The sequence below is a fragment of the Lissotriton helveticus genome, chromosome 9, assembly GCF_964261635.1.
Source record: "Lissotriton helveticus chromosome 9, aLisHel1.1, whole genome shotgun sequence".
Classification (NCBI taxonomy): Eukaryota; Metazoa; Chordata; class Amphibia; order Caudata; family Salamandridae; genus Lissotriton; species Lissotriton helveticus.
Genome location: NC_136070.1, coordinates 640,396,356 through 640,422,211, shown reverse-complemented (window position 1 = coordinate 640,422,211; position 25,856 = coordinate 640,396,356). Strand labels below are relative to the sequence as shown.

Below are 25,856 nucleotides of genomic sequence, written 5' to 3'. Positions count from 1 at the left end.
TACTACATCATCTGGTTGGTCATCAGAAATGCTGGCTGAAGTTAGTTTACGCTTCCTGCCCTGTAATTGCATTGAATTAGTTCACTCAATATCCCTTGCTCTCTATTAGTACCACCCCACCTGAGACAACATAGATTGTACCTTAGCAGCTTGAGAGTCCCGCATGTAATATTTCAAGAGATCAGTTAGCTTGAGGTCTTCATCAGATGCCATTCGTCCTTCTAATTTCTGGGATGCAGAAGCAGAGAAAACAGGATCAGTGTGAGTGGGCAAGAAGACTGCAGGGAATCTCACACAAGGAAAACAGTATTAGAAAGTAAAAAGTTGAATGAGAAAGTAGGGATGGAGGACAGATGAGAACTATGGCAGAGAAAACTAAGATATGAGAAACGTAGGCAAAAAGCAAGAAAGTGCTAAAGGAAATAAGTCTACTGCTGAAGATATAGAAACAATGAGTAAAACAAGTGGTAGAAAAAATAAAATGGCTACTAAAAATGCAGAGAATGAAAGTGAGGGCGGCTGGAGATGGGAAACAATGGAAGGGATAAGGATATGCTGAGAGTGTATGTAAAATATTATCTGCAACACTTCCTGCACTGTACCCCTGACTCAAGTTGATCGGTCACTTTTAAATAAAATATTGTGATTTCGTACTTACTGAGTGTGGAGTATGTGGAGAATTGCAACATTTGTTGTGGGACTTTAAGCTCTTGAGCTCTGACCCATGATGGCCTGCAAAACCTACCCCTGTGTTTTGATCGTAGTTTCTTACCCAAGCCTCTCGCATATACCCTTTGTGAGGTGCCACCTTTTGGTTGCTGTTCTGTTCCCACCAGGTCCTACATAACTTCTTCTTCATGGTTTCCCAGCAAAGGACAGAGAGGCTAAGAGTGCACGCCTATGGTGTCTTCTCTCTTTGGGTTTGGAAATGCCTCTGTCATTACTGGGTGAATCCACATAATACTATCTGGTTACTTAGTTGTGCCTCTAGGGTTTGGGTCTATGTCGCTCATGAATGAACACCACACTGTATTCTCTAGTTGCTTAACCGTGCCTCCAGCAGTAGGACCTCTGTTTTACTCTGTGAAAGACCTGCATATCTCTTGGGGATGTACTGATCCTCATAGATGGCCCCTTCTTCTTCATGAAAATAACTACACTAAACATAGTCAGTATTCGTTTGAGTGACTGCATCTTTTCTCACATTCAATGCAATGCTTAATGCTTAAGAGGACACCACCTGACCGCGTCCGCTTGGCGACTATTTTTGGCTTGTCTCAGGAGTTCTGGTGATGCAAGAGTGAGACAGGTACTATGGCACATATGTGGTGAGTCTGCGTACAGGTCCAATATTTAGGAGGGCCATAATACTGTAAATAAGAGATAACAGGCTTAGACCTAGACTAGACTCTACAACTATAGTGCTAGGTGACATGGGAGAGAACTCAGACTATCCTCTTACCATGCTCAGGAGAAACTCATAACACACCTGTTTATTGCTGCTCGGTTCACAATAGCTCATAGTACAACCCCATCAGCACAACTGTTGTGAACCAAGGTTTGGTCTCCATACGCAATGAAAAAATTAACTGGCACTATTGAAAATAAGGTCCCTTAGTTTGAAAAAAAATTGACCCCATTTCGTACTTATATAGAAATGCAGGGGAAGATTGCATTGGGCCCTGGCCCTATTCCTAACTTTTTTTTTCAGTTTCTGGAATATGTCACTTGATCTTATCAGAAGATTCCGATGGGGGAGATGTGGAGGCATCGCGTTAGAGAGATGCTACAGATGGAGCAAGGTGGTGGGCGTGGGGCATCAGAGGCACTTCATCTTCGAGATCACAAGGAAAACTATGTGAGGGATTATGAGAGAAGATGAGTAATGTATTTTATTGGTCCGTACTAACAACCAGAGGTTGAGCAGCTATTTATTTAGGATTCAGTGCCAACGACACCACTGCTCCCTTGCTCATTGCACCATCAGGATTCAAGCAAGCCGGGCCGAAGACGCCTGAAATGGCAGAAACCGGTCCCCGGAAGCTTGTTTCCTTCCCAGTACAAGAATTGGCTTGGTAGTTTGGTTTGCCCTGTTCCCATCATGCACTGGGACAGGAACAGACTAATTTGCATATAGCCAAGTTCTGAGCTGGGATGGTGCAGTGAGCTAAAAAACGGTGATGGATCAAGCCCTGATCTTTGGACTGGGTAAGAGTGGTCTGCTTAATTCAGGCACTCTGTTCATCACCACCCCCTTTTCTGAATCATTTTGTCCACCATAAGCGTGGAAGGGTATACTCAGATGTGAGTCCCTTGCTCATTGCACCATCAGGATTCAAGCAAGCCGGGCCGAAGACGCCTGAAATGGCAGAAACCGGTCCCCGGAAGCTTGTTTCCTTCCCAGTACAAGAATTGGCTTGGTAGTTTGGTTTGCCCTGTTCCCATCATGCACTGGGACAGGAACAGACTAATTTGCATATAGCCAAGTTCTGAGCTGGGATGGTGCAGTGAGCTAAAAAACGGTGATGGATCAAGCCCTGATCTTTGGACTGGGTAAGAGTGGTCTGCTTAATTCAGGCACTCTGTTCATCACCACCCCCTTTTCTGAATCATTTTGTCCACCATAAGCGTGGAAGGGTATACTCAGATGTGAGTCCCTTGCTCATTGCACCATCAGGATTCAAGCAAGCCGGGCCGAAGACGCCTGAAATGGCAGAAACCGGTCCCCGGAAGCTTGTTTCCTTCCCAGTACAAGAATTGGCTTGGTAGTTTGGTTTGCCCTGTTCCCATCATGCACTGGGACAGGAACAGACTAATTTGCATATAGCCAAGTTCTGAGCTGGGATGGTGCAGTGAGCTAAAAAACGGTGATGGATCAAGCCCTGATCTTTGGACTGGGTAAGAGTGGTCTGCTTAATTCAGGCACTCTGTTCATCACCACCCCCTTTTCTGAATCATTTTGTCCACCATAAGCGTGGAAGGGTATACTCAGATGTGAGTCCCTTGCTCATTGCACCATCAGGATTCAAGCAAGCCGGGCCAAAGACGCCTGAAATGGCAGAAACCGGTCCCCGGAAGCTTGTTTCCTTCCCAGTACAAGAATTGGCTTGGTAGTTTGGTTTGCCCTGTTCCCATCATGCACTGGGACAGGAACAGACTAATTTGCATATAGCCAAGTTCTGAGCTGGGATGGTGCAGTGAGCTAAAAAACGGTGATGGATCAAGCCCTGATCTTTGGACTGGGTAAGAGTGGTCTGCTTAATTCAGGCACTCTGTTCATCACCACCCCCTTTTCTGAATCATTTTGTCCACCATAAGCGTGGAAGGGTATACTCAGATGTGAGTCCCTTGCTCATTGCACCATCAGGATTCAAGCAAGCCGGGCCGAAGACGCCTGAAATGGCAGAAACCGGTCCCCGGAAGCTTGTTTCCTTCCCAGTACAAGAATTGGCTTGGTAGTTTGGTTTGCCCTGTTCCCATCATGCACTGGGACAGGAACAGACTAATTTGCATATAGCCAAGTTCTGAGCTGGGATGGTGCAGTGAGCTAAAAAACGGTGATGGATCAAGCCCTGATCTTTGGACTGGGTAAGAGTGGTCTGCTTAATTCAGGCACTCTGTTCATCACCACCCCCTTTTCTGAATCATTTTGTCCACCATAAGCGTGGAAGGGTATACTCAGATGTGAGTCCCTTGCTCATTGCACCATCAGGATTCAAGCAAGCCGGGCCGAAGACGCCTGAAATGGCAGAAACCGGTCCCCGGAAGCTTGTTTCCTTCCCAGTACAAGAATTGGCTTGGTAGTTTGGTTTGCCCTGTTCCCATCATGCACTGGGACAGGAACAGACTAATTTGCATATAGCCAAGTTCTGAGCTGGGATGGTGCAGTGAGCTAAAAAACGGTGATGGATCAAGCCCTGATCTTTGGACTGGGTAAGAGTGGTCTGCTTAATTCAGGCACTCTGTTCATCACCACCCCCTTTTCTGAATCATTTTGTCCACCATAAGCGTGGAAGGGTATACTCAGATGTGAGTCCCTTGCTCATTGCACCATCAGGATTCAAGCAAGCCGGGCCGAAGACGCCTGAAATGGCAGAAACCGGTCCCCGGAAGCTTGTTTCCTTCCCAGTACAAGAATTGGCTTGGTAGTTTGGTTTGCCCTGTTCCCATCATGCACTGGGACAGGAACAGACTAATTTGCATATAGCCAAGTTCTGAGCTGGGATGGTGCAGTGAGCTAAAAAACGGTGATGGATCAAGCCCTGATCTTTGGACTGGGTAAGAGTGGTCTGCTTAATTCAGGCACTCTGTTCATCACCACCCCCTTTTCTGAATCATTTTGTCCACCATAAGCGTGGAAGGGTATACTCAGATGTGAGTCCCTTGCTCATTGCACCATCAGGATTCAAGCAAGCCGGGCCGAAGACGCCTGAAATGGCAGAAACCGGTCCCCGGAAGCTTGTTTCCTTCCCAGTACAAGAATTGGCTTGGTAGTTTGGTTTGCCCTGTTCCCATCATGCACTGGGACAGACTAATTTGCATATAGCCAAGTTCTGAGCTGGGATGGTGCAGTGAGCTAAAAAACGGTGATGGATCAAGCCCTGATCTTTGGACTGGGTAAGAGTGGTCTGCTTAATTCAGGCACTCTGTTCATCACCACCCCCTTTTCTGAATCATTTTGTCCACCATAAGCGTGGAAGGGTATACTCAGATGTGAGTCCCTTGCTCATTGCACCATCAGGATTCAAGCAAGCCGGGCCGAAGACGCCTGAAATGGCAGAAACCGGTCCCCGGAAGCTTGTTTCCTTCCCAGTACAAGAATTGGCTTGGTAGTTTGGTTTGCCCTGTTCCCATCATGCACTGGGACAGGAACAGACTAATTTGCATATAGCCAAGTTCTGAGCTGGGATGGTGCAGTGAGCTAAAAAACGGTGATGGATCAAGCCCTGATCTTTGGACTGGGTAAGAGTGGTCTGCTTAATTCAGGCACTCTGTTCATCACCACCCCCTTTTCTGAATCATTTTGTCCACCATAAGCGTGGAAGGGTATACTCAGATGTGAGTCCCTTGCTCATTGCACCATCAGGATTCAAGCAAGCCGGGCCGAAGACGCCTGAAATGGCAGAAACCGGTCCCCGGAAGCTTGTTTCCTTCCCAGTACAAGAATTGGCTTGGTAGTTTGGTTTGCCCTGTTCCCATCATGCACTGGGACAGGAACAGACTAATTTGCATATAGCCAAGTTCTGAGCTGGGATGGTGCAGTGAGCTAAAAAACGGTGATGGATCAAGCCCTGATCTTTGGACTGGGTAAGAGTGGTCTGCTTAATTCAGGCACTCTGTTCATCACCACCCCCCTTTTCTGAATCAACGACACCACTGCGACCGCTCTGATTGCCACCACAGATGACATCAGAACACTCCTGGACTGCAGAGAAACCGTGGCCCTGATCCTTCTCGAACTCTTCAAGGAGTTCAACACCGTCTCCCACAACACCATCAGCAACAGACTATACAACATAGACATACAGTAAGACACCCTCAGATGGATTGCCTCCTTCTTTACAGGAAGCAGATAGAGCATCCGACTGCTTACCTTCACCTCCACCCCAAAGACATCACATGTGGTATACCACAAGGATCATCCCTCAGCCTAAACCTGTTCAACATCTATATTAACCCCCCTCTCAGACGTCATCAGATTCTACAGTCAACATAATCTCCTAAACAGACAACACTCAACAGATCCTCTCACTCACTGAGGACCCCTCTAACGCCAAAACCAACTTCTGCAACACCATGACCAACATAGCCAAATGGATAAGAGACAACTGCCTCCAACTCAACTCTGACAAAACTGAAGTACTGATCTTCGGGAAGAACATCTCCACATGGGACCACAGCTAGTGGCCTGCAGAACTTGGACTTACACCCACACTGACCGACCATATACACAACCTCGGCATCATCCTCAACAGCCAACAGATCATGAAACGACAAGTCAACGCAGTCGTCTCCTGCTTCCACACACTTCACATGCTCTGCAGAATCTTCAGATGGATCCCAAACAACACCACAAAGGCAGTCAATCAGGCCCTCATCACCAGCTGCCTTGACTACGGCAGCACCCTCTATGCCGGCATCTCCACTCAGCTTCTTAGAAGACTCAAAACCATACAGAACACCGCAGCCAGACTCATCCTGCTCCTCCCCAAACGAACCCTCATTGCCCCCCAACTGAGAGACCTTCACTGGCTCCCCACCTAGAAGAGATGCCAGTTCAAGGTCCTCACACACGCATACAAAATCCTCCACTTCCTGGGACGTGACTTCATCACTCGCTCCTACTCTTGCATCACTGCCAACACCTGTAACAAACTTCTCCTCCAGCTCCATACAGCACCCTCACAGGCAGACTTCAGAAAGAGATCCAAGACAGAGACACAGTGTCCAGATAATCCATGCGGTGACAGTTTTGTGCTTCAGAAATGCTGTCTGAATGATTGTTTTGGTTGATTTATTTGATTACAATTGGCTATAATTTAGGTTAAGTTGCCCTATATTCCAGTCAAGCTGGGTTCTGTTTCCCTGCAACACAATTTTCAAGATTGCTCAAGTTTTATGAAGTGGGAATAAGACTGCACATTGCTATTCTTTATTATGTACACATTTGGATCAGGCCACGTTACTGGCGCTTTGAATAAAGAATTGTGTAAAAATGCCTGCTTTCACCAAATTTTATTGTTGGAAAACACAGATTGTACTTATAGCAATTCGTGTAATGAGGTTGTTTGCATTTGGATGACATTTAAGCTGCAGATTGAGCCTTATTGTGTCTAGGTCTGTGAACAGGCCAGATGTAAGCGTACATCATCATGTGAAATGTACAACATTTACCAATTGTTACTTTCTAACAAAACAAATGATAACATTTCCCTCAAAAAAATAATGAGGATGACTCCATTGCACCATGTTTAGGGCACTTGTCCAACTTCATGTCCCACACCCAACATATTCCATGTAGATAAGTACAACTAGCACCCTTTCCAACCATACACTCCAAAAGAGCGCCCAGGATTCCAATGGAAAATGGAGCCATATAAACGCTACAGTACAATGCAAAGAAAACCTTCTTGCTTTTTGAATATGGGTACAGAGGTGAAAGAAAGACTCTAGCCATATATGGGCAGATGAATCAGAGGGGACCACCACCCCATTTGCAGCAAGATAGAGCTTCTGCCGCAGTTAGGTGGGAGTAGGTGCCGTAATATTACAGCTCACAGACGGAAACCCAAAATGAACATACTTGGCCCACATACTCATGATTGGACACAGCAAAGGTAACTCCAGAGGCTTTTTGTGCCAGAAAGGGAATGCTTGCTGGGGGCAACATAAAATGGGTAGTCCACACAACGAAAAAATACCACATGGGTTGTGAGGTAGAGTGCAGTTGCACCATTATGTTTTTAGAGGGAAAGAGCGTCGCAGGGGCTGCGCCGATAATAGGAACATAAAAATGGTGAGGTCTGGAGAAGGTCAAACTCAGTGCATGGAATTCACTAGTGCAGATCTTCTGTGGATAATTTTCTCAGTTGAAGCAGTGAAGTTACAACAATTCCCAACCTTTTTCTGAGCAGGGAGGGTATATGAGAAAAGAAGCCTTGAATAACTGTCTTTTCTTTTCCTGGAAAGTCTTGGTACCAAGGTATGACCCATGATAACTACAAGGCAAGACAAAAACTATCCTTATTCAGATCCAAACGTGCAATGGGCCAACCACAAATATTTCCGCTTCTTACCCTCAGCCTTTCGAACAATTCCGCCAACTTCAGGAACGTCCTGTAGGATTAAAGTTCCAAAAACAATATTACGTAATTTTAAAGTTACTTTCATAAAGAGGAGGAGAGAGAGCGAAAAAGAGGGGGGAGGGAGAGAGAGACACACATACAGAGAGAGATTTGGAGCAACAGAAAACAAATGTGCAAACTACAGCAGTGGGACTGCGTATGACAGTGCTCTGGAGAGGAAAATAAATGCCATAAAAAGAATCAATGAACTATATTCACTTTAAATTTACTTTGGGCTCACTCGAACCACTTAGTGAGATGATTTATATTTCTATGTTAGAAAATTAGCTATTTTTCATTTTGAATAGGTGCAACTCAACCAGGAAGGTGTAAGCACGCCGCACAACAAAAGCAAGATGGAAGTGCAAGGCAATCCCCTACAAAGAACCTATTATAACACCAGTCATAGCAAGTAAATAAAAACATTGGTAGAAGACCTACTCTGAAACCGAGGAGAAGATGAGAAGGTGAAGGAGAAAAGCAGGCGGAGGAGAGGAATGAGAGATGCGACAAGGATGCTGAAATGTGAAGGACGAACAATTACTGAATTGTGAATTTATGGGAAGAGAAGGGGAAGATGTGACAAGAGTATGGTAGGGTGGGAAGCAAAGCAATGAAGGGAGTGCTAGAAATAATTTGCTACAAGATGAGAAAAAGGGGAACTAAGAGGGACTGAAACAAGAATTGGAGACAGGATAATGAAGTTGAGATTTACATTAGAGATTGTGAACACATCTAACATGGGCTTCGATTGGAATTCATAGAGCATATTATCAAGGCCATTATCGCCGCTTTATCGGCAGCTTCCTGCCGATAAAAGCGACGATAATGTATCGCCTGTCCTTGATAATATGCCCCATCATTTTTAAACCCGAACCATGCAGTTTGCATGCAGCTCTTTGATGGCAGGTCATAGCTCAAGGTGCTAGATTTATTACGATTGTAAGTTATGCACTAATGTACCTCTGTGACAAAAGCGGTAACCCAGAGCTATGCAAATTAAATACAGATCTGTGATCTTTATGGTACAAGTGCTTTACAGCAGGCATATTAACCCTCGGTGCTACCCTAGATGAGTCAAAACTTGCAATAGACAATACTCTGATCTCTCTCCAACAGGAAGGTAAACCACCAGAGACCTCAATCTTGACTCTTTTATAATTGCAGGAAAACTGTTGGGTTTACAAGGCACTCTGCTGAGTTTTTGAGAGTGAGAAGTGAGTCATTGTGCTGGACTGTCCTACTGGTTTTGTTACTGGGGGCCTGTTTTGCAGCCCTCCATACAAAACCAGTCCCCCCCGCCCCTCCAGCCTCCAGCCTCCCTCCTGATGTCCATTACGCCAGTCCTGCCCTGGTGCCTGGGCCTATTTGTTTTCACAGTCCAACCCTGGATGGGGTACAAATTGCTTTACTTGATAGAGTTTCCAGTTTGATTTTTCAGATTCTTTCTCCTAAATCTTGCTGCTCCATTGTTACCCTGCAAGAATAATCCCAGCGTAGGTGGCAGTTCTTGTTCTCATCAATGCTGTAGCACATTGCTGTTGTCATAGCAACAGTCAGTTTTTTGGCTACTGTTGCTTTGTATTGAAGGGGACTGGCTTTTTTTAACCCATAACTTTGTTAAAGGAGGCGATGCACTTGCAGATTTAAATTGGCTATTTACTGTAACAGTTCTTACCCATTCACAGTGCGAACAACAACCATTAAACCGGGGACCATTTTTGTTTTAAACTCTTTTTTATTGAAACATACAAAATCTGTACAACAGAGAGCCTTATTAGTAAAATCACAGTTGTGTTTTTCTTTTCCATCCATCATAACCCCATCTTCTACACATGATATATTCACCGGGGACCATTTTTAATCTCATGAATGCTGGGGCTGATGTCTTGCAACCGCTTATGTGTTTTTGGGTGACATTGCAGAAGATTTGGGGGACAGAGCCTTATTGAGCTAGAATGGGTTTTGGTATGAAATCCATTATATTTGTCGGTCTAACATCTGCTCTGCTAGCTACTCCCTTGTAGATCTTCATATATTTTCTATATACTAGTAACTAATTATCCTAAATCCCTGTGAGAAATCATTAGTGATGGCTCTCCTTAGTACAGTATTCTGGCTGTTTGAATGATATCCTGTACTTTTGTTAAATCTGCTTTCTGTTGTTCGAAGTTTGGGTAAAATCATGGCTTGTGTCTTTAGTAGTAACATTTCTGTATTGACGTCTCCTTGGCTTGGATATATCTTTTGCATAATTGTCCATTTGAAACCCTTTTCAGTGTGTTCTTTCTCTATGAAATGGCTGAACATGGGGATGTCAAAATGTTACATCTAAATTTTGATCAATGCTGGATCATTCCTTTTTTTTTTTGGCCTTTTGGTCCGTTTTTTCAGTTACATAGGGATAGGACAGTGTACGCAACATTTGTTTATGTTGCAACTAGTGTGTTGCTTATGATTATCTAGAGAATCACGACTTGTTACCTGCTAATCTAACTGAATTCTGCCTTGAAAAAGCCCACGGCCAATTGGCAACTAGGGCGAAACACGTGTCGGCTGTTTTTTTCGTATATGGAACAACAAATAAAAACCACGCGCGCAAAACCTTTAAAGATTGTTTGGAAATCTTATTTTGGACTAACGTTGACCAATCAAGAGGGCACAATCCTCCATCTTCCACTATACATATGAATCTATAGAACTACAGGCTATGAACAGATTCTTACATGATAAGTAGCATTTTCTGTTGGTCACGTCTGTGGCTGTAGATAGCATGCTTAGCGTAGACTGTAAATCAGCACCCTCCAGAAGTGATGGCTATCGTGTGGATGATGCAGATGTTTAAAACCAGATTTTTAACACCTAACACCTAGTGATGGGCTTACATTTCCACACAGTAGTGCTTTGTAAAAGTGTGTTGTGTTTCATGGGAAGGCAATTGTCACTCCTTTCTTGCAGGTGGAGCGCGCTTTAGGTGGGGCAGTCAGAATTCTCTTTGCTTTATGATAAAAGGTTTGAATTCACTTGACTAAGCATCTAGTTATGTCTGTGTTGGTGATGGAGTGCCCTCTACACAACGGAATTGGTTGCAGATAAAAAAAATGGGAGCTCTTTGGTTAAGGTGGAAGGGTGATACTACCTTAGGGAGTAACTTAGGCTTGGTTCTAAGAAGAACCTCAACATTGTGGACCTGGATGAGGGTGTTTTGCAAAGTGAGTGCCTGCAGTTCGGTAAATTGTAGAGTTTCAAATGGTGGTCCCAGGTGCCTTGTGAAGACTACATTTGGATTCCACACGGCAGTGGGAGGCACTCTTAGGGAATCATTCTCTTAAAACCCTTCATGAAGGCCTTAATCCCTGGAATTCTAAAGAGTGATGAGTGTTTCCTATTCTGCGTGTAGGCTGCATCTGCAGCTAAGTGTAACCGGATGGAGGTGTAGGTGTGCATTTTTTGTGCAAATGCATAAGGTTGGCAAATATATTTTATACAGTAGGCTTTAGAGGGTCGAGGTTCTTGGAAATACAGTGCTGAACAATCCTTTTACTTTTTTTGCACTACAAGCCTGTGTTGTGGTCTGTTGGGCTTCCTTTAAGATAGATATATATTCCTGGGGAAGGTTGAGGTCTAGAATTCTAGGACCTCAGGTGCCATATTACAAGGCCTAGCTGTCTGAGGTACAGATACAGATACCTCACTTAACCTTGCCTCTGTGTGAGAAGGTCCAGCCTGAGTGTGAGTCTCTTGGGAGGGTTGAAAGACATCTCCAGGAGAGCGGAGTACCTGGGTTGTCTGGCTCAGGCTGGTACTACCATAATGATGGGTTTTTTCAGAGTTTTATATAGCGCGAACTAGAGCCGAGACATCGGGAATCAGAGCGCTTTACATGAGCACCAGTTTCGTTACAGATGAACAGACTAATTTTTATTAGGCACGGGAAGATTACGTGATTATCCCAGAATCACAGGATATTGAGCATCGTTGCTGAGACTTGCACCTGGTTCCCCAGCACCGAGGCCGACCGCTCTATCCGTAAAACTACATCCTCTCCCCATGGTTAGTGATGTTTGCCCCTGTGAGAGTGGTGAGAAAGCATAGACATATATACCTACCTAATTCACCCATCGGGCATTGCCTATTGAAACTGCGTGTGGGGACCTGGAGGCAAAGTTTGGGCATTTTGTGTTTTCTGGGGTTGCAAACAGGTCTATCTTGGGGGTTCCCTAGTATTGGGAGTAACTGTGTAGGATCTAGGGGTTTGTTCCCACTCATGGGCTTGTTGATGCATCCTGCTGAGCAAGTCTGCAAAGTCATTGTCCACCCCAGGAGATACAATGTGATGAGGTGAATGTGGTGGTAGACTGCCCAGTGCAAATCCTGTGGGAGGAGACAGGCAAGGGAAGTGTGTGCCACCCTGCGCCTGTAGTTAGTAAATTGCAGTCATGTTGTCAAGATGTGGTCCTTGCCCTATAGGAGAGGTGTCTGTGGTGATGGTCACCAATGATACTGGGTCTGGAAATGGCCTGTCTTGCAGCACATTGCTTCCCTTCCACCATTACAGAGGGCAGTGAGCCTTGGCCTGTACCAACATTACATCTCCCAAGTGACCCTCTGTTTAGGAACAATGAACAATGGTGATGCACGAGGCATTCATACGTAGAAGGTACATGAGAGTGCACACCTTGAGCTGATGAATGGGCTGAAAAAGAAGTTGCAGCAACTGAGAGGCTGAGACTCTCTGCTGGTTTGGTTACCTGCCCCAGTGACTGTGTCCAGAACGGATACTAGGAACGGTTGGATCGGCAGAGGCTGGAGGTGGCACTTGGTGGTGTTTATGGTGAACCCCATGATGTGGAACAGGGACACCGCTGTTTGTGAATGAGCTAGACACTGCAGTTTGCTGTTGCTTTTGATCAGCCAATTGTTGCGGTAGAGAAAGCTGTGAATGCCATCTCTCTGTAAATGAGAAGTCTCCTAGAGGATCCCCATTACAGCTATCTCAGTGATCATCCGTAGGGCCTTGGCCTGAGGGCTGATCATAGCAGTCAAATGGCCCATCAGGGTTGCCTGGAGCTGAATCTGAAAAGAGGGGACCCATCTACCAACTCTGACAGAGGCACTGGTGTGGTGGTGGAAGTAAAGGTGGGCTCTGTGGCAAAGGAAGATGACTAGTGGCTTTGTCCTTGAACATCAGTCTCCACTTGCGAAGAAGAGGTTCTTGAGGCTACAGAGGAAATTGTTTCACTGTTATTTTACCTGTAACTGAGTGGATAAACAGGCACTTCTATCTTGCATCGAGTTCTTGTTACAGCTTCTCGGGGATCAGATACCCTAAGTTCTCATCTTCAAATATTTACTGAGGCCTCAAGGTCAGCTTCACTCTCAGCTTTGACATCACTGAGGGTTTCAATGTCAAGGTGGGTATTGGTGATGACAGGGTTTTGTGCACAGGCACAGATGGAACCATTGGTGCTTGCTTCAGATAGGACTGGTGGTGATCAGCACCAGTGAGCAGCTGATGCTCAATGACTTATGGGGGCTGACGAGAGCCCTGACTTCTCTGCATCCACGCTTAGGGCACAATGCCCCACTCCCTTGGGATCTGTGCTCTACCTTGGAGTGGGACTTCATTTGGAGCCTGGCTTGGTGAAATTGACCTCTGGGGCTGAAGACATACTCAGGAACCTGGGCTTGAAATAATGGACAGTCTTCGGTGTCAGCTTCACATCCTTCATCCTCCATCTCCTCATGGTTGGAGTCGCTTGAGGACACTGTCCGGAAAGGAAGATGATTCAGCAACTGGAAGGCCAGAAGAGCTACCATATTATTATTTGGACTTGAGAGGACCTTATTACCCGAAGATGCCCGTGGACATTGAGGTACTCTGATGGTACATCCTCTGGTGTGTCCAGTGCAATTCCCTTTAAAACCTGACGGTCTTCTTTGATTTGAAAGCTAGGTATGACACACGAGATGCATAATTATGGTTGAGGGATAGGTGCAAGTTGCACACCTCGTGCTGGTCTACCCACAAATATTTAAAATTGAAGCAAGGGCATTTTTGAATAGGTGTCTGATCCATCACCCAACCAGCATTCTCTGGTGAAGAAGGACTGGAGGTGGTTCTCTCCCCTCGAGGAGAGCAAGATCCTAGATGCCCAATACATCAATCAAGATCTTTGATGCTACCCAAGTTGTTTGTTTACATATCAAGGAGATGAAAGGACCAGAGTTTGATTGAAATTGGCATGATGGAATTAAAAAATAACTGAACAGGGCCTACGAAAACGTGTTCAGAACACGATGAACTCTTGAGCCCAATCGGTGCATGTCCTTACCCAATGGCTTAAAAAAATAGAATCTAACATGGAGTCGGTGCCAATGCACAATGTACACCAAGATCAAGAGTCACAGCACATCTTCGAAGAAAAACAACTTGCAAATGTCTGAGCCAAACACTAAATGACGGGAGTATGCTAAGCATGTAAATCTACAGCCATGCATGCTTGAACATAATAATTAAGGGATGATTGCCCTTAGACTAAATGTTGTAGGCATATTTGTCCTGATTTCTTCCATGTTACTCTATTTTTTCAATCATTGTGCATGGAGTAACAGTGAAACCCACTGTAAAACGTGGGAGTATTGTAAACTACATTGTGAGACTCTCGGCTAGTAGGTCAATTCAATGGAGCATTCTTGTTTTCATCAGCATTTTGCTTTCTTCTACAAGCAAATGATAATACAGCACACTCACAAAGCATTACTCTATTTGGTTCTCATTCTGAGTGCCCCAGTAACTCAACGAGAAACTCTGTCTCCCGAGTGTTAGCAATGCTGGCGTTACCGGTAACTCAGGGGTATTGCCTTACCTAAGAATAAGGAATTACCTGGGATGACTGAAATATCATGCCCTATTTTGCTGGCAATTCCTCATTCCCCCCCCTCAGTTTCTTCCAGACATTTCTTCTGCAATTAAAAGTAATTGTCCAATGGTGGGATTTGAGAACTTGGAACTCCAGTGGTGCAGCTAACAACCATTACCAGGTCTATCAGAAACACTTATTGGGAGCCCTTGAGTTGAAAATAGGCTAATTAAATGATCCTAAACATCAATATCTGCATTACTAAAGAATCTTTTTTGATTAAGAACTACGATGAGGCGGCTGGAAAGAAACCTCTTTGACCAGAGTGTAACCCAGGATCCACTAGGAGTAGTGATGCAACATCTCAAATCTATGTAGGCAGAGAGTTGTTCTTCTAGTCACATTCAGAGACAAATTACCGAATTATCTACTTATCCTGAACTGACAATGTGCACCTTTGTCGAATTACGGGTCTGAGATGCTTTTTTCACCAGTAAGCAGGTGTTGAAAAATGTGTGATACTCCATAGATGTGTTTCTGTGATGACTAAGAAAGCTTTCCTAAATTGATATGTAACACAGCCCTAATAAACCCGGGATGCTGAATTGAGATGAAATTGATCCAGATGAGTTTTAAAAAAGCCTGGTGACTCTGAATGGTGTCTACAACCATCTGAAGACTAGAGGGTTGTTAGAAATTGGGTATTTGGTTATCAGAGTATACACCCTGTACAAGCAGGGACCACCACTCTAGTCAGGGTAAGCTAGATGCACACTAACGGATAGTCCCTGCTCACCCTCTGTTAGCTGGGAACAGAGCAGTCAGGCATATATAAAGAAGCAATGTGTAAAATATTTGTGCAACACACACACACATACACACACACAGCAACACCACAAAAATACTCCACACAGGGCCAGAAGAAGAGATTATAATTGTATGAGTCAAACAAGACCAAAATGACAAACATCCAATGAGTAGAACCAGAGTTATGAATTTTTAAAGCATAAATAAAAAAGTAGTGCTTAGAACCAAATAGCAGTTAGGGGTTACTTGAGGTCAGACTGGACTGGAATAAATCCTAAGTTCAGACTGACTGCAATAGAGGGCAGGCCAGCTACAGGACTCACGCAGGTCCCGCTGAAAAATTACCTTGGATGGAGGAAGCGTCAAGGTCGAAGACTTGATGTGAGGAGCAGAGGAGGCGATGCATCGTCAATCAAGTTAATGCAGGCAATTCTTAAGTTTCTGATCTGTGCAGTCGATGAACGCTTGATCTATGATCCCCTTTATGATGCAGGTGATGCGTCATCATCAAGCCGCGCAGTCAACGATCGTCGAGCAGTGCAGTCCATCGAATCAAGGTTGTCGATTGACTCCTGCATTAAAGGTCAATACGATTGTTCTGATCGGTGCAAAGTCGTCACTACATTGATGTTGATGCTTCTGGACAGCAGAAGTAACCTTTCAAGGACCCAGGGCTGGACTGGCACCACTTGGCTGGGCAGGACTCACAGATGGCAGATGGTTGAAGGAAGTCTTTGATGGCCTTGAGACTTCAGAACAGGAGGCAAGCCAGCAAGCCCTTGGAGTCACTCTGGGTTCAGGTAAGAGGGGTCTAGGCCAGGTCCTCTTTGAACCGGAAACAAACATCCAAGGATTGGTTTTGGGGCATCACCGTGCAAAAAGAACAACTGATGGACGGAAGGCTGAACAATGTCAAACACTCATCCCCAGTACAGAGATCTGCTTACCATGCCACCCCAGTTTCAATGCAGCCAGTTTGGCTGGACTGTTTCCCTGTGGAGCAGGGTCAAGACTGATTTGCATATGGCTGGGGGTTCAAACTGGAATTGCGTGGTCAGCAAAACAACTATGGATTTAGGCCTAGATCTCTGAACTGGGGGTGAGTGTTTGACATTGTTCAGTATTCCGTCCATCATTTGTTCTTTTGAATTTGTTGCCCTAAGTGGGATGGGTATTCCCAGACATCAGTCCTGTCCTCACCATGCCACCAGAGTCAAGCTATCCTACCTGATGAGTGGTGATACCCCGAAAAAGTTCCAAAGATGCTTAATTCCAGTCCTGGGAGGATCTTGACTGGCAGTTCGGGCTGAAGTGTGCCCATGTGAAGCAGAGTCAAGACTGATTTGCATATGCCTGGGTCAAAACTGGAATGGTGTGGTGCAAAAAATAATAATGGATTTAGGCCCAGATCTCTGTTCTTTTTGTATATGTTGTACTAAGTGGGAAGGGTATGCACAGACCTGGATCCCATACTCACCATGCCACTGGAGTCAAGCTATTCTGGCTGATGTAGAATAATACCCTAAAACTGGGCCTAGGATGCTTGTTTACGGTCCGGAGAGGACCTGGCCTGGCAGTTCGGGCTGGAGTATCACATGGGGAGCAGGGTGAAAACTGTTTGACATACGGCTGGGTCCAAACTGGAATGGTGTGATGAATAAAAAACAATGGATTTAGGCCCAAATGTCTGTACGAGGAGAAGTGTTTGACCTTGTTCAGCATTCCGTCCATCACTTGTTCTTTCTGCATTTGTTACCCTAACAGGGACATGTATACCTAGACGTGGGTCCCATGCTCACCAAACCACTGGAGTCAAGCTATCCTGGCTGATGCGGGGGGATACCCCGAAACTGGTCTCAGGATGCTTGTTTCCGGTCACGGGAGGGCCTGGCAGTTCAGGCTGGACTGTTCTCATAGGGAGCAGGGTCAAGACTGATTTGCATATGGCTGAGTCCAAACTGGAATGGTGTAGTGAGCAAAGAAACTATGGATTTAAGCTCAGATCTCTGTACGGAGGGTGAGTTTTTGACATTGTTCAGCAGTCCGTACATTCTTTTTCCTTTTTTCACTTTCTAAAAGTGTCATTTCTAAAACAGTAATGTTAAATATGATTTATCATTACCATTCCAAAGATATGAAGCATTATACAGCTACTCCTTTATTATCAGAAATTAAAGCATAAATGTGTTTTAAGGAATTCCCAAAGCTAGTTTATGAGAGAAATAGGCCTCACAGGAGTGAAAAAATGAATTTGGGTGTTTTTCACTATCAGGACATATAAAACTTAAAAGTACATGTCCTACCTTTTACTTACACAGCACCCTGCTGTTAGGGCTACCTAAGGCCTACCTTAGTGGTGACTTATGTTTAATAAAAGGGGTGTTTAAGGCTTGGCAAGTAGTAGTTTTAATTGCCAAGTCGAACACTGCACACACAAGTTTCGCAATGACTGGCCTGAGACAGGTTTGAAAGGTTACTTGTGTGGATGGCACAATCAGTACTGAAGGCCCACTAGTAGCATTTAGATTAGAGGCCCTGTGGAAATGGTATACCACCTTACAAGGGACTTATAAGTAAACTATATATGCCAACTGTGTTTACACTCATGTTACCATCAGAATCAAAATTACTTTGAGCACTTTACCACTGCTAACAAGTGCTAGAGTCCAAAGGCCAACTATAAATACAGCAAAAAGAGGAAGTAAGCAGGCAAATCGTTTGGGAGAATACCACCCTAAGGATGACAGATCTGACAAAGGTTTTACTGACATAACAGAGCTATGATCAACTACTTTTTACTTCAGAAAAATATCGAAAACCCTAATGGAATCAAATGTTATTTATAGAAAGCATAAATACAAGATGTATTGATACCATATTGTAAAGTATAGCACTGATATTATTGACGTCATACTACTAAACACCAGCCCTTCATGTGACTAATGATATGCCTTCTCTAGACTAAATGAAGAAATATAGCATTTCTTCTGAAGTAATATTGGAACTTTAGTGGAGGTGAAATACTTAGAAACAGTATATATGGCCTGTTGACCTACAAAGGTACCACGTTAGTGTGCAATATACATAGGCCCCATTCGATTCTGGTAGAGATTAATCACTTTCAGCTAGATTCATGAAAGGCAAATCGGCTCGCAAAGGGCCAGATTCTCAGAATCTGGCCCTTTGCGAGCGCAATTTTTGCATTTGGGATTCATCATCCCAAATGCAAAAATCGCTATTACAGAATTTGCATTTTAGCGAGGAATTGCATTTAAGGAATCTCTATTTGAGGTTCCTTAAATGCAATTCATTAACCAATTTAAAATTACGAATTCGCAATATTTGGCCGCTATTTACCACGAAGTCAGACTACGTGGTAAATAGCGAAAAAAATAGAAAAAAGCACTTTAGTGCATTATTCTCTTTTGCATGTTACACAAACACATGTCCTCTGGACATGTGTGTGTGCAACACCTGTGTAATGTTGCATTTCAGGGGTGCTACAGGGTGTCCTTTGGACACCCCTGGCACCCTTGAAATCGCATCCTTATTTGCGATTAACAAATTGCTAATCGCAAATAAGGAATAACTCCCCATTCATTCCTATGGGCCTACAGGCCCATAGGAATGAATGGGGAGTTATTCCTTATTTGCGATTAGCAATTTGCTAATCGCAAATAAGGAAGATGTAGGAATCGCAATATTTATTGCAATTCCTACATGAATCCCGTTTCGCAAGTCCTTAATAGCGATTCCTTATGAATCACTATTAAAGACTCGCAAAACGGGTCTTTGATGAATCAGTGTGTTTATCATTCAGAGAAATATCCATGGCATTTTTAGCTGTGGTAGACACAAACCGTTTGAAATCAGTGCCCATGAAACATTCTGCTCTGGGGGCGAGAATAACTTGACACTACTAACTTACGCATCCAAGCCTGTTGTGGAGCTACGGTGGAGTAAATGTTGAACCTGGAGGAGAATACACCAGAGTGACTTCCTCCAGCACAGTATCCGTAGGGTGGAGTTATACCTCCAGTGAGTTATTCCCTACATTTATCTTTTCAGACTGAGTTCTGGGTATTTTCCAGTACAGAGCCTCTCCCTGGCCTAGAAAGTTAGATTTTGCATCCCTTCTTAATGAGTGACATTTGTCTTGTTCCTGTTTGTAATGTTTACTCTCACAGTGTCAACGTCAGGCTTTCCTAATTAGGCTCAAGTGCAATTTCTTGTTACACTTGTTTCGCAATACTCCTGAAATGACTATTACAATATGTCATGTAACTATGCACAATTTATGGCAAAGATTTCACACCAGAGCATGAGAACAACACAAACAACCAAAAGACGAGCAGCTGCTGTTTGCTGCAGTTGTGTTTGTTGGCGCTTTTTTTAGCATGACATGCATTCTTGAATCCAAAATGGACACAGGCACGCATGACGCATTTAAATATAGGGGTACATGCATCAAGCTATTTTGCGATCACAAACAGAGCGATTCGCAAAAATCGTCGAACTGCGATCGCAAAATGGCCTTTCCCAATGTATGAAACGTTTTTGGATTCACAATTTAGGTAATCACAATTTTTTGGCAATTCCCTAAATTGCAAATGCAAATAGGGAATCTCAATTTGCGATTCCCTAATGCATATGCAGGAATCCTTTCCTAAATGTGAACTGTGCATTTAGGGAACGCTAATTAACATCAACTTCAAGTTGATGTTAACCATGTGCATACTTTTAAAAATGCACAAAACTGCATTTTTCAGAGTGCCATTTGGCGCACAGATGCCCTTAGGGCATGTGTGTGCCTTACATATGCACCTTTTTTTAGAGGTGCCTAAGGGGGGGGGGCCCTCGCCTTTGCATTACCTAATTTGCGATTACCGATAAGATAATCGCAATTTAGGTAATGCAAGACCATTCTCACCTATGGGCCTTGAGGCCCATAGGAAAGAATGAAGTCACAATTGCAAATAGCGATTCCCTCTTAAGGAATCGCAATTAGAGAATCGCTATTAGCTGTATGCTTTGTTGCATTGCATTTTGCGATTACCAAATAGCGGTTTCTTAAAAATCGCTATTCGGTAATCGCAAAATGAAACCATGATGCATGTGCCCCAAAGTGCCTTATGCACATCCTGTCCAAAAGAAGGGCTCAAAACCAGAAGAAAGTCAAGAGAGATAAGATACTCACACCTTCAGGTCATTCACTTCCTGTACACCCAATCCACTGAGGGCAGACGAGATGGGAATGTAATCCTCTGCCAAATCTGTAAGGGAAAAAAGACTTGTCAGCCTCCTTGGGCACATTTGTGTCTAATCTCCAGTGAATGACTCTTCACTGGTTGCACTGTTAAGTTATTTTAATCTGTCTAGGGATAGCCCATGTTCCTATATGTGAGTTCCAATCTCCTTTCAAAAATTATCTTGTGTTTTTTTCTCCAGAGATCAGGCAGGCTTTCCCCACCGCTACAATTTTGTGTATAAGGAAGCAATCTGTGTGACGTCATTCCAGTGTCATCACCATCTAATAACTTATTTACAGCACCTGTCTTCACAGTTATGCTATTTTGTAGCGCTGTAACAACTGGTATTATTATTATATAGAATGGTGATCTGCTTATCGACCCCAGAAGGATGAAACGCATACTTGCCCTGTCAGATTCGAGCTTGTGAAATGCAGGTCACACACTGATATCTGCAGTGAGCACTTATCTCACTAAACTTTCGTGAGACGCAGTTAGACGCAGTCACAGTATTTTTATCTCTGGCAAGACAGTAGGTGGCTATTCGTTTTCTCTGATGTGAGGTGAGGCAATGTTTACTTCATCAGAGTGCTTTTTTCTGAGGAAAGATATTTTACAATTTATAGGAAGTGACACTGGTGATGTAGATTTCAAAAATATGCATGTATCCCTGACAAACCATTCTTCACAGCTCTACACAAGTGTGATGTCCTTAATATGAAAACTTTTGTCAGTGCACTAACATCTTTGGTGCTGCAGTTAAGCACTCAGGCCCTCCTTTATGGGATGTTGGCATAGGGCAGGGCAGCAAGTCAAGTCAAGTGAAAGGGCAGGAATACACTGTATTTATGCAATACAGTGCATTCCTGTCCTTTTTCCCTGCGCCGGCGCCGTTTTGGTAGCCTAGCGCCAACGTGGGCACCCTGCAAGGGTGCCTCCATTGCATGGAAGGATTGTTTTTGTGCACGAAGGGGGTCCTCTCTTCACAGAAACAATCCTAAGAGGCATTTTTCAACTTTCTATGTGTGCACACATCGAAAGAGGAAAAAACTAGGAGAAATAAATATATTTCTCCTTTTACCCCTCATCTCGGGAGGCGTAAGGGATTGGCGCTTTCCTAGGTTTACATGATTATGTAAATTTAAGGCAGAGCCAAAATCCATGGGTGTTGCGTGGAAACGCCCACTGCAATGCCAATGGAACACCTCCTTGACAATGAGTAAAGAGACGCAGTGATTTGTGCTGCGTCGCCTTACTCAAGATGCATGTACCACTTTACATGGTGTAAAAGTGACCTAAGGCTCTCGCAAATAACCCCCTTAGTGTGCAGTTGCTCTCTTGAGTTAATAAGTACTCGGGTACCCCAGTTAATATTAAGTAAGACAGTCCGAGACGGATGTATGACGGTACAATGCGTACCATTTCAACGTGTGCTTTTACGACGCGTCCTTTACAACGCAAGTCGTAACCACGACTTGCGTTGTTGGGCGCGGATAGTGAATAGTATAATTTACTATTCTAACACCAGTCCCCGTGGATAGTAGGGAAGATGTTGGAATAGTAAATATACTATTCTTTAACCTGTAGCGCCCTCCAGTGCAAGTCGTGGTTACGATTTGCGTTGTAAAGGACGCGTCGTAAAAGCACTGCGGGGTAACATCCGCGTTGAAAAGGATGTTCCCCGTCCGGGACACGTTACATTTACATTTTATTTTAGATTCAGCATCTTCCATTCTGTCTCTGAGCGCCAGAGCTTGCACTTCTCTAAGCTGGTTCACTTACGTTTGTGCGTCCGCGTGACCCGGTCGGCTTTGCCGCAGGCATCTTTAATGCGGTTGTGATATTCCACCAGAAAAGTGCGTTCGTGATCGAAGAATTCATCCACCTCCTGCAACGAGGGAGAACAGCAGTCAAATGGATCTCAACAGAGGTTTAAATAGGATGGGAGTATCCACGATGTGGAGAAGGAGAACAAGGACAATTTTCTTCCCACCCCCAAAGTCAGACCACCAAGTATTAACATGAAGCAAATTACTCAGCATTCCTTTGAGGTACTCCACTTAGTTCTCCCCAGAGGCATATCCACCTGTGGTGCTGTAAAATGCAGAAGTCTATGCCTCCGGCAGCACAGGAATATCTATGACTTCTGGCCAGTGTGCAACGATTTGTGTAGGTATGTGCTAGATTATTGTGGACTAAATATTGTCGGATAAAAATATTGTCTCCTAAAGATCCTTTACAAAAAATATCTACTCCTTAGGGTAAGTAATAGAAAATGTACATCCAAGGCGACAATATTAATGCAAACCATAGCTAGAACACAATATTTATGTCACAGAATATTTTAATCAACGCTCTTCCTGTTTGTTTGTTGGGGGTGTGCAGTGGTGTTTGTTAGGTGCATCTGTATGTAAGCACAATATAAAAGGTAAGCCTTTCGGCTGTGTCAATGGGTAACCCAGCTTGTCTGCAAGGTTGCTGCTTCACCTCAGACATCTGTCCTTTCTTTTCCTTTGAGTCAGAAGATACAGAAGTCTCCATTGAGCAAAACGTTCTTGTGGAGCGACTGGCAGAGATAAGTGGATGTGCTTTTGGGTGGTCGGGTGATACCCAGAAACTGGTCAAAATTGATGGGTCAAGTTCTACAAACAATACCAATTATTGGTTAAATGTTTGAATGAGCGCGGCTATCACAACTGGAATAAATCTCTTCATGGCTCCGGAGAACTTTCCTAGAGTGAATTTCTGGCATGTTTTTAACTGTTCACGTCAGCAGATGTGCCAATCGTGTATGTAATGAAAGTTCCTTCCGCAGTTACAAGGTCAGCAGCTTTGGCCGCAGAGCCTTTGCTATGATAGGGCGGTGGGTGGAGAGAAACTGGTGCCCTTGCTGATGGTAATGTATTATATGAGCCAGCAGGGCGTCCCTTTTGTGGTCAGTACCAGGATGACCAGGGATTGGCCCCGGAACACAAACATCCCTCAGCTTGCCTAAATCACCGACAGCTTAGCTGCCTCATTATGATGATGATGTTGTTCATGTGTGTTAGCAGGGGTCGGAGGTTGAAGGGAGGACAAGGAATGGGGCTAAAGGCAGGGCTCGAGTCGGGATACCACGCGGGTGGACGGCGTCCCCCCACTTATTTTATCGGGGGAACGCCATCTCCCCTGCCAAACAGCTGGACTTAACTCTTTGGCCTCTTTGGGACGAGGAGCTCCGCACCTTTCGTGACGTCACTTCCTGTCATGGCATCACTTCCGGTGACGGCGTCCCCCACTTCTTTTTTTTCGACTTGTGCCCTGGCTAAAGGAGAGTTTCAGCCCACATGCAATTCTCACACCTAGTTCAGCCTTATAGGAGCTGTAAAAGAGGTGCTTGTAGATGGCTGAGAGGAGGAGCTGCGGCCCAGGAAGACTCTCCACAAAGCAGATTCCTGAGCTGTCGCACTTATGTAAATTAGAGGGGCGGGGCCTCGCACATTACCTTTTGGCCCGTGGCCCCGTAAATCCTAGAACAGGCCCTGATCGTATGCATTCAAGTTAAGGAGCAACTAGAACCTATTTTTGTCTATAACGGCAGGGTTGACACGGGTAAGAACAGAGGCAGATCAGCGCCAGCAGACAGCACCCATGTATGCTGCTGAAATGTAGTCCTCCATCGGTCTAGCCATAAGCATCATGGAGAAATTACCCTTCAGACCCAGAGAGTCTTAAATGTTAAAAAGTCACTTCCCTGTTCTCTCGAATGCCGTTTAAAGAACAGGAAGGGCGCCGCAGCCCGCTTTGTTGTTTAAAAGATTTCTCATTTGTGACTATCTTGCACAGTCTGCCCTCTGGTGTACAAACGCAGGAACAGACGCTATTCTCGTCTCTTGCTGGTGCATGTAAAGTTTCTATTTCGTTTGAAGGCGAATAAGCGTCTAGGGTCTGGTTTTCTTAAAAAGCACTTACTCGGTGAATGTACACATGTTGGGATACACAAACCTCTCAACCTTTTGCCCCAGCTTGGCAGGCAAGGCTCGCGGTTTCTATGGGAGATTCCCAATTCTTCCCATCCACCAGATATGAGCTTATTTTACCTTGCAGCCCCGTATGTAAATCCTCATTAATGGATAGTTATTTATTTATGCATTTTTATGAAGCGCAGACTTTACCCGAAGGTGTCAGAGCGCTGTACAAAAGAACCAGTTATGTTACATGAGATAAATGTTACAAAATAGAACGTACAAAAATAGCAGGCCAAAGAATCAAACACAGCAGGCAAGAGGAACACAAAATCATACACAGCAAGCAAGGAATGTCCAATAAATAAATAAATATTACAAATTTACAATGACTAACGAACTTCCTGGCAGGGTCTTAGAATGAAGGAATTAGTTCTGAAAGTGTCTTTGGAATAGAAGAGTTTTGAGGTCCGCTTTGAAGATCCGGATGGAGGTGGTGGCACGGAGCAATGGAGGAAGGGAGTTCCAGGTTCTCACCGCATTACCGGAGAACGATTGAGCCATCAATTTTTCCCTTTTGAAGGAGGGGGGCTCAAGCAGAAACTTTTCCGCATTCCGAGAAGGTCTCAAGCTTCCAGACAATTTCAGTTTATTCGCCAGATAGCGAGTGGAGTAAGAGTGCAAGGCTTTGTGTGTGATTCAAGCCGTTTTGTAAATAGCTCTAGCCTCGATGGGAAGCCATCGGAGAGAAGACAGGATAGGAGTGATGTGATCGCCTCGTTTGGACTCTGAAATAAAGCGAGCTGCTTAATGGAGGACGGATTTTAGGGGTGAGAGGTGAGATTTTGGAACGCCAGTCAGAAGAGAGTTACAATAATCCAGTCTAGAGAGAACTAGCGATTGGACCAAGGTTTTTAGGTCTTTCTGCGGGAAGAACTGACAAATCCCCCACAGAAGGTGCAGCTGATAACATGCGTTCTTGACAATGGAGTTGATGTGTGAGATTAGGTTGAGTCTTTTGTCAAGTATGACACCTAGAGATTTCGCGCAGTCGACAATGATGGGTTTACTGTTGAGTAAATTCAGCTGATCCATCAGGGATTGAACAGGAGGCGGGGAGATAGAGGTAGATAGGAGGAGGAATTCAGG

General features: G+C 44.4%; 1 protein-coding gene across 1 annotated transcript in view; it reads right to left on the bottom strand.

Moving 5' to 3' along the window:
• The window catches only part of SNX32 (sorting nexin 32), a 346,690-nt gene that overhangs the window by 113,905 nt on the left and 206,929 nt on the right, over positions 1-25,856 (bottom strand). Inside the window, exons 7-10 of the mRNA XM_078660710.1 lie at positions 22,546-22,651; positions 20,712-20,787; positions 7,797-7,836; positions 142-228 (exon numbers count right to left, since the gene is read on the bottom strand). Of these exons, the coding sequence (XP_078516836.1) occupies positions 142-228; positions 7,797-7,836; positions 20,712-20,787; positions 22,546-22,651 (309 nt within the window). The remainder of the gene's footprint in view (positions 1-141; positions 229-7,796; positions 7,837-20,711; positions 20,788-22,545; positions 22,652-25,856) is intronic.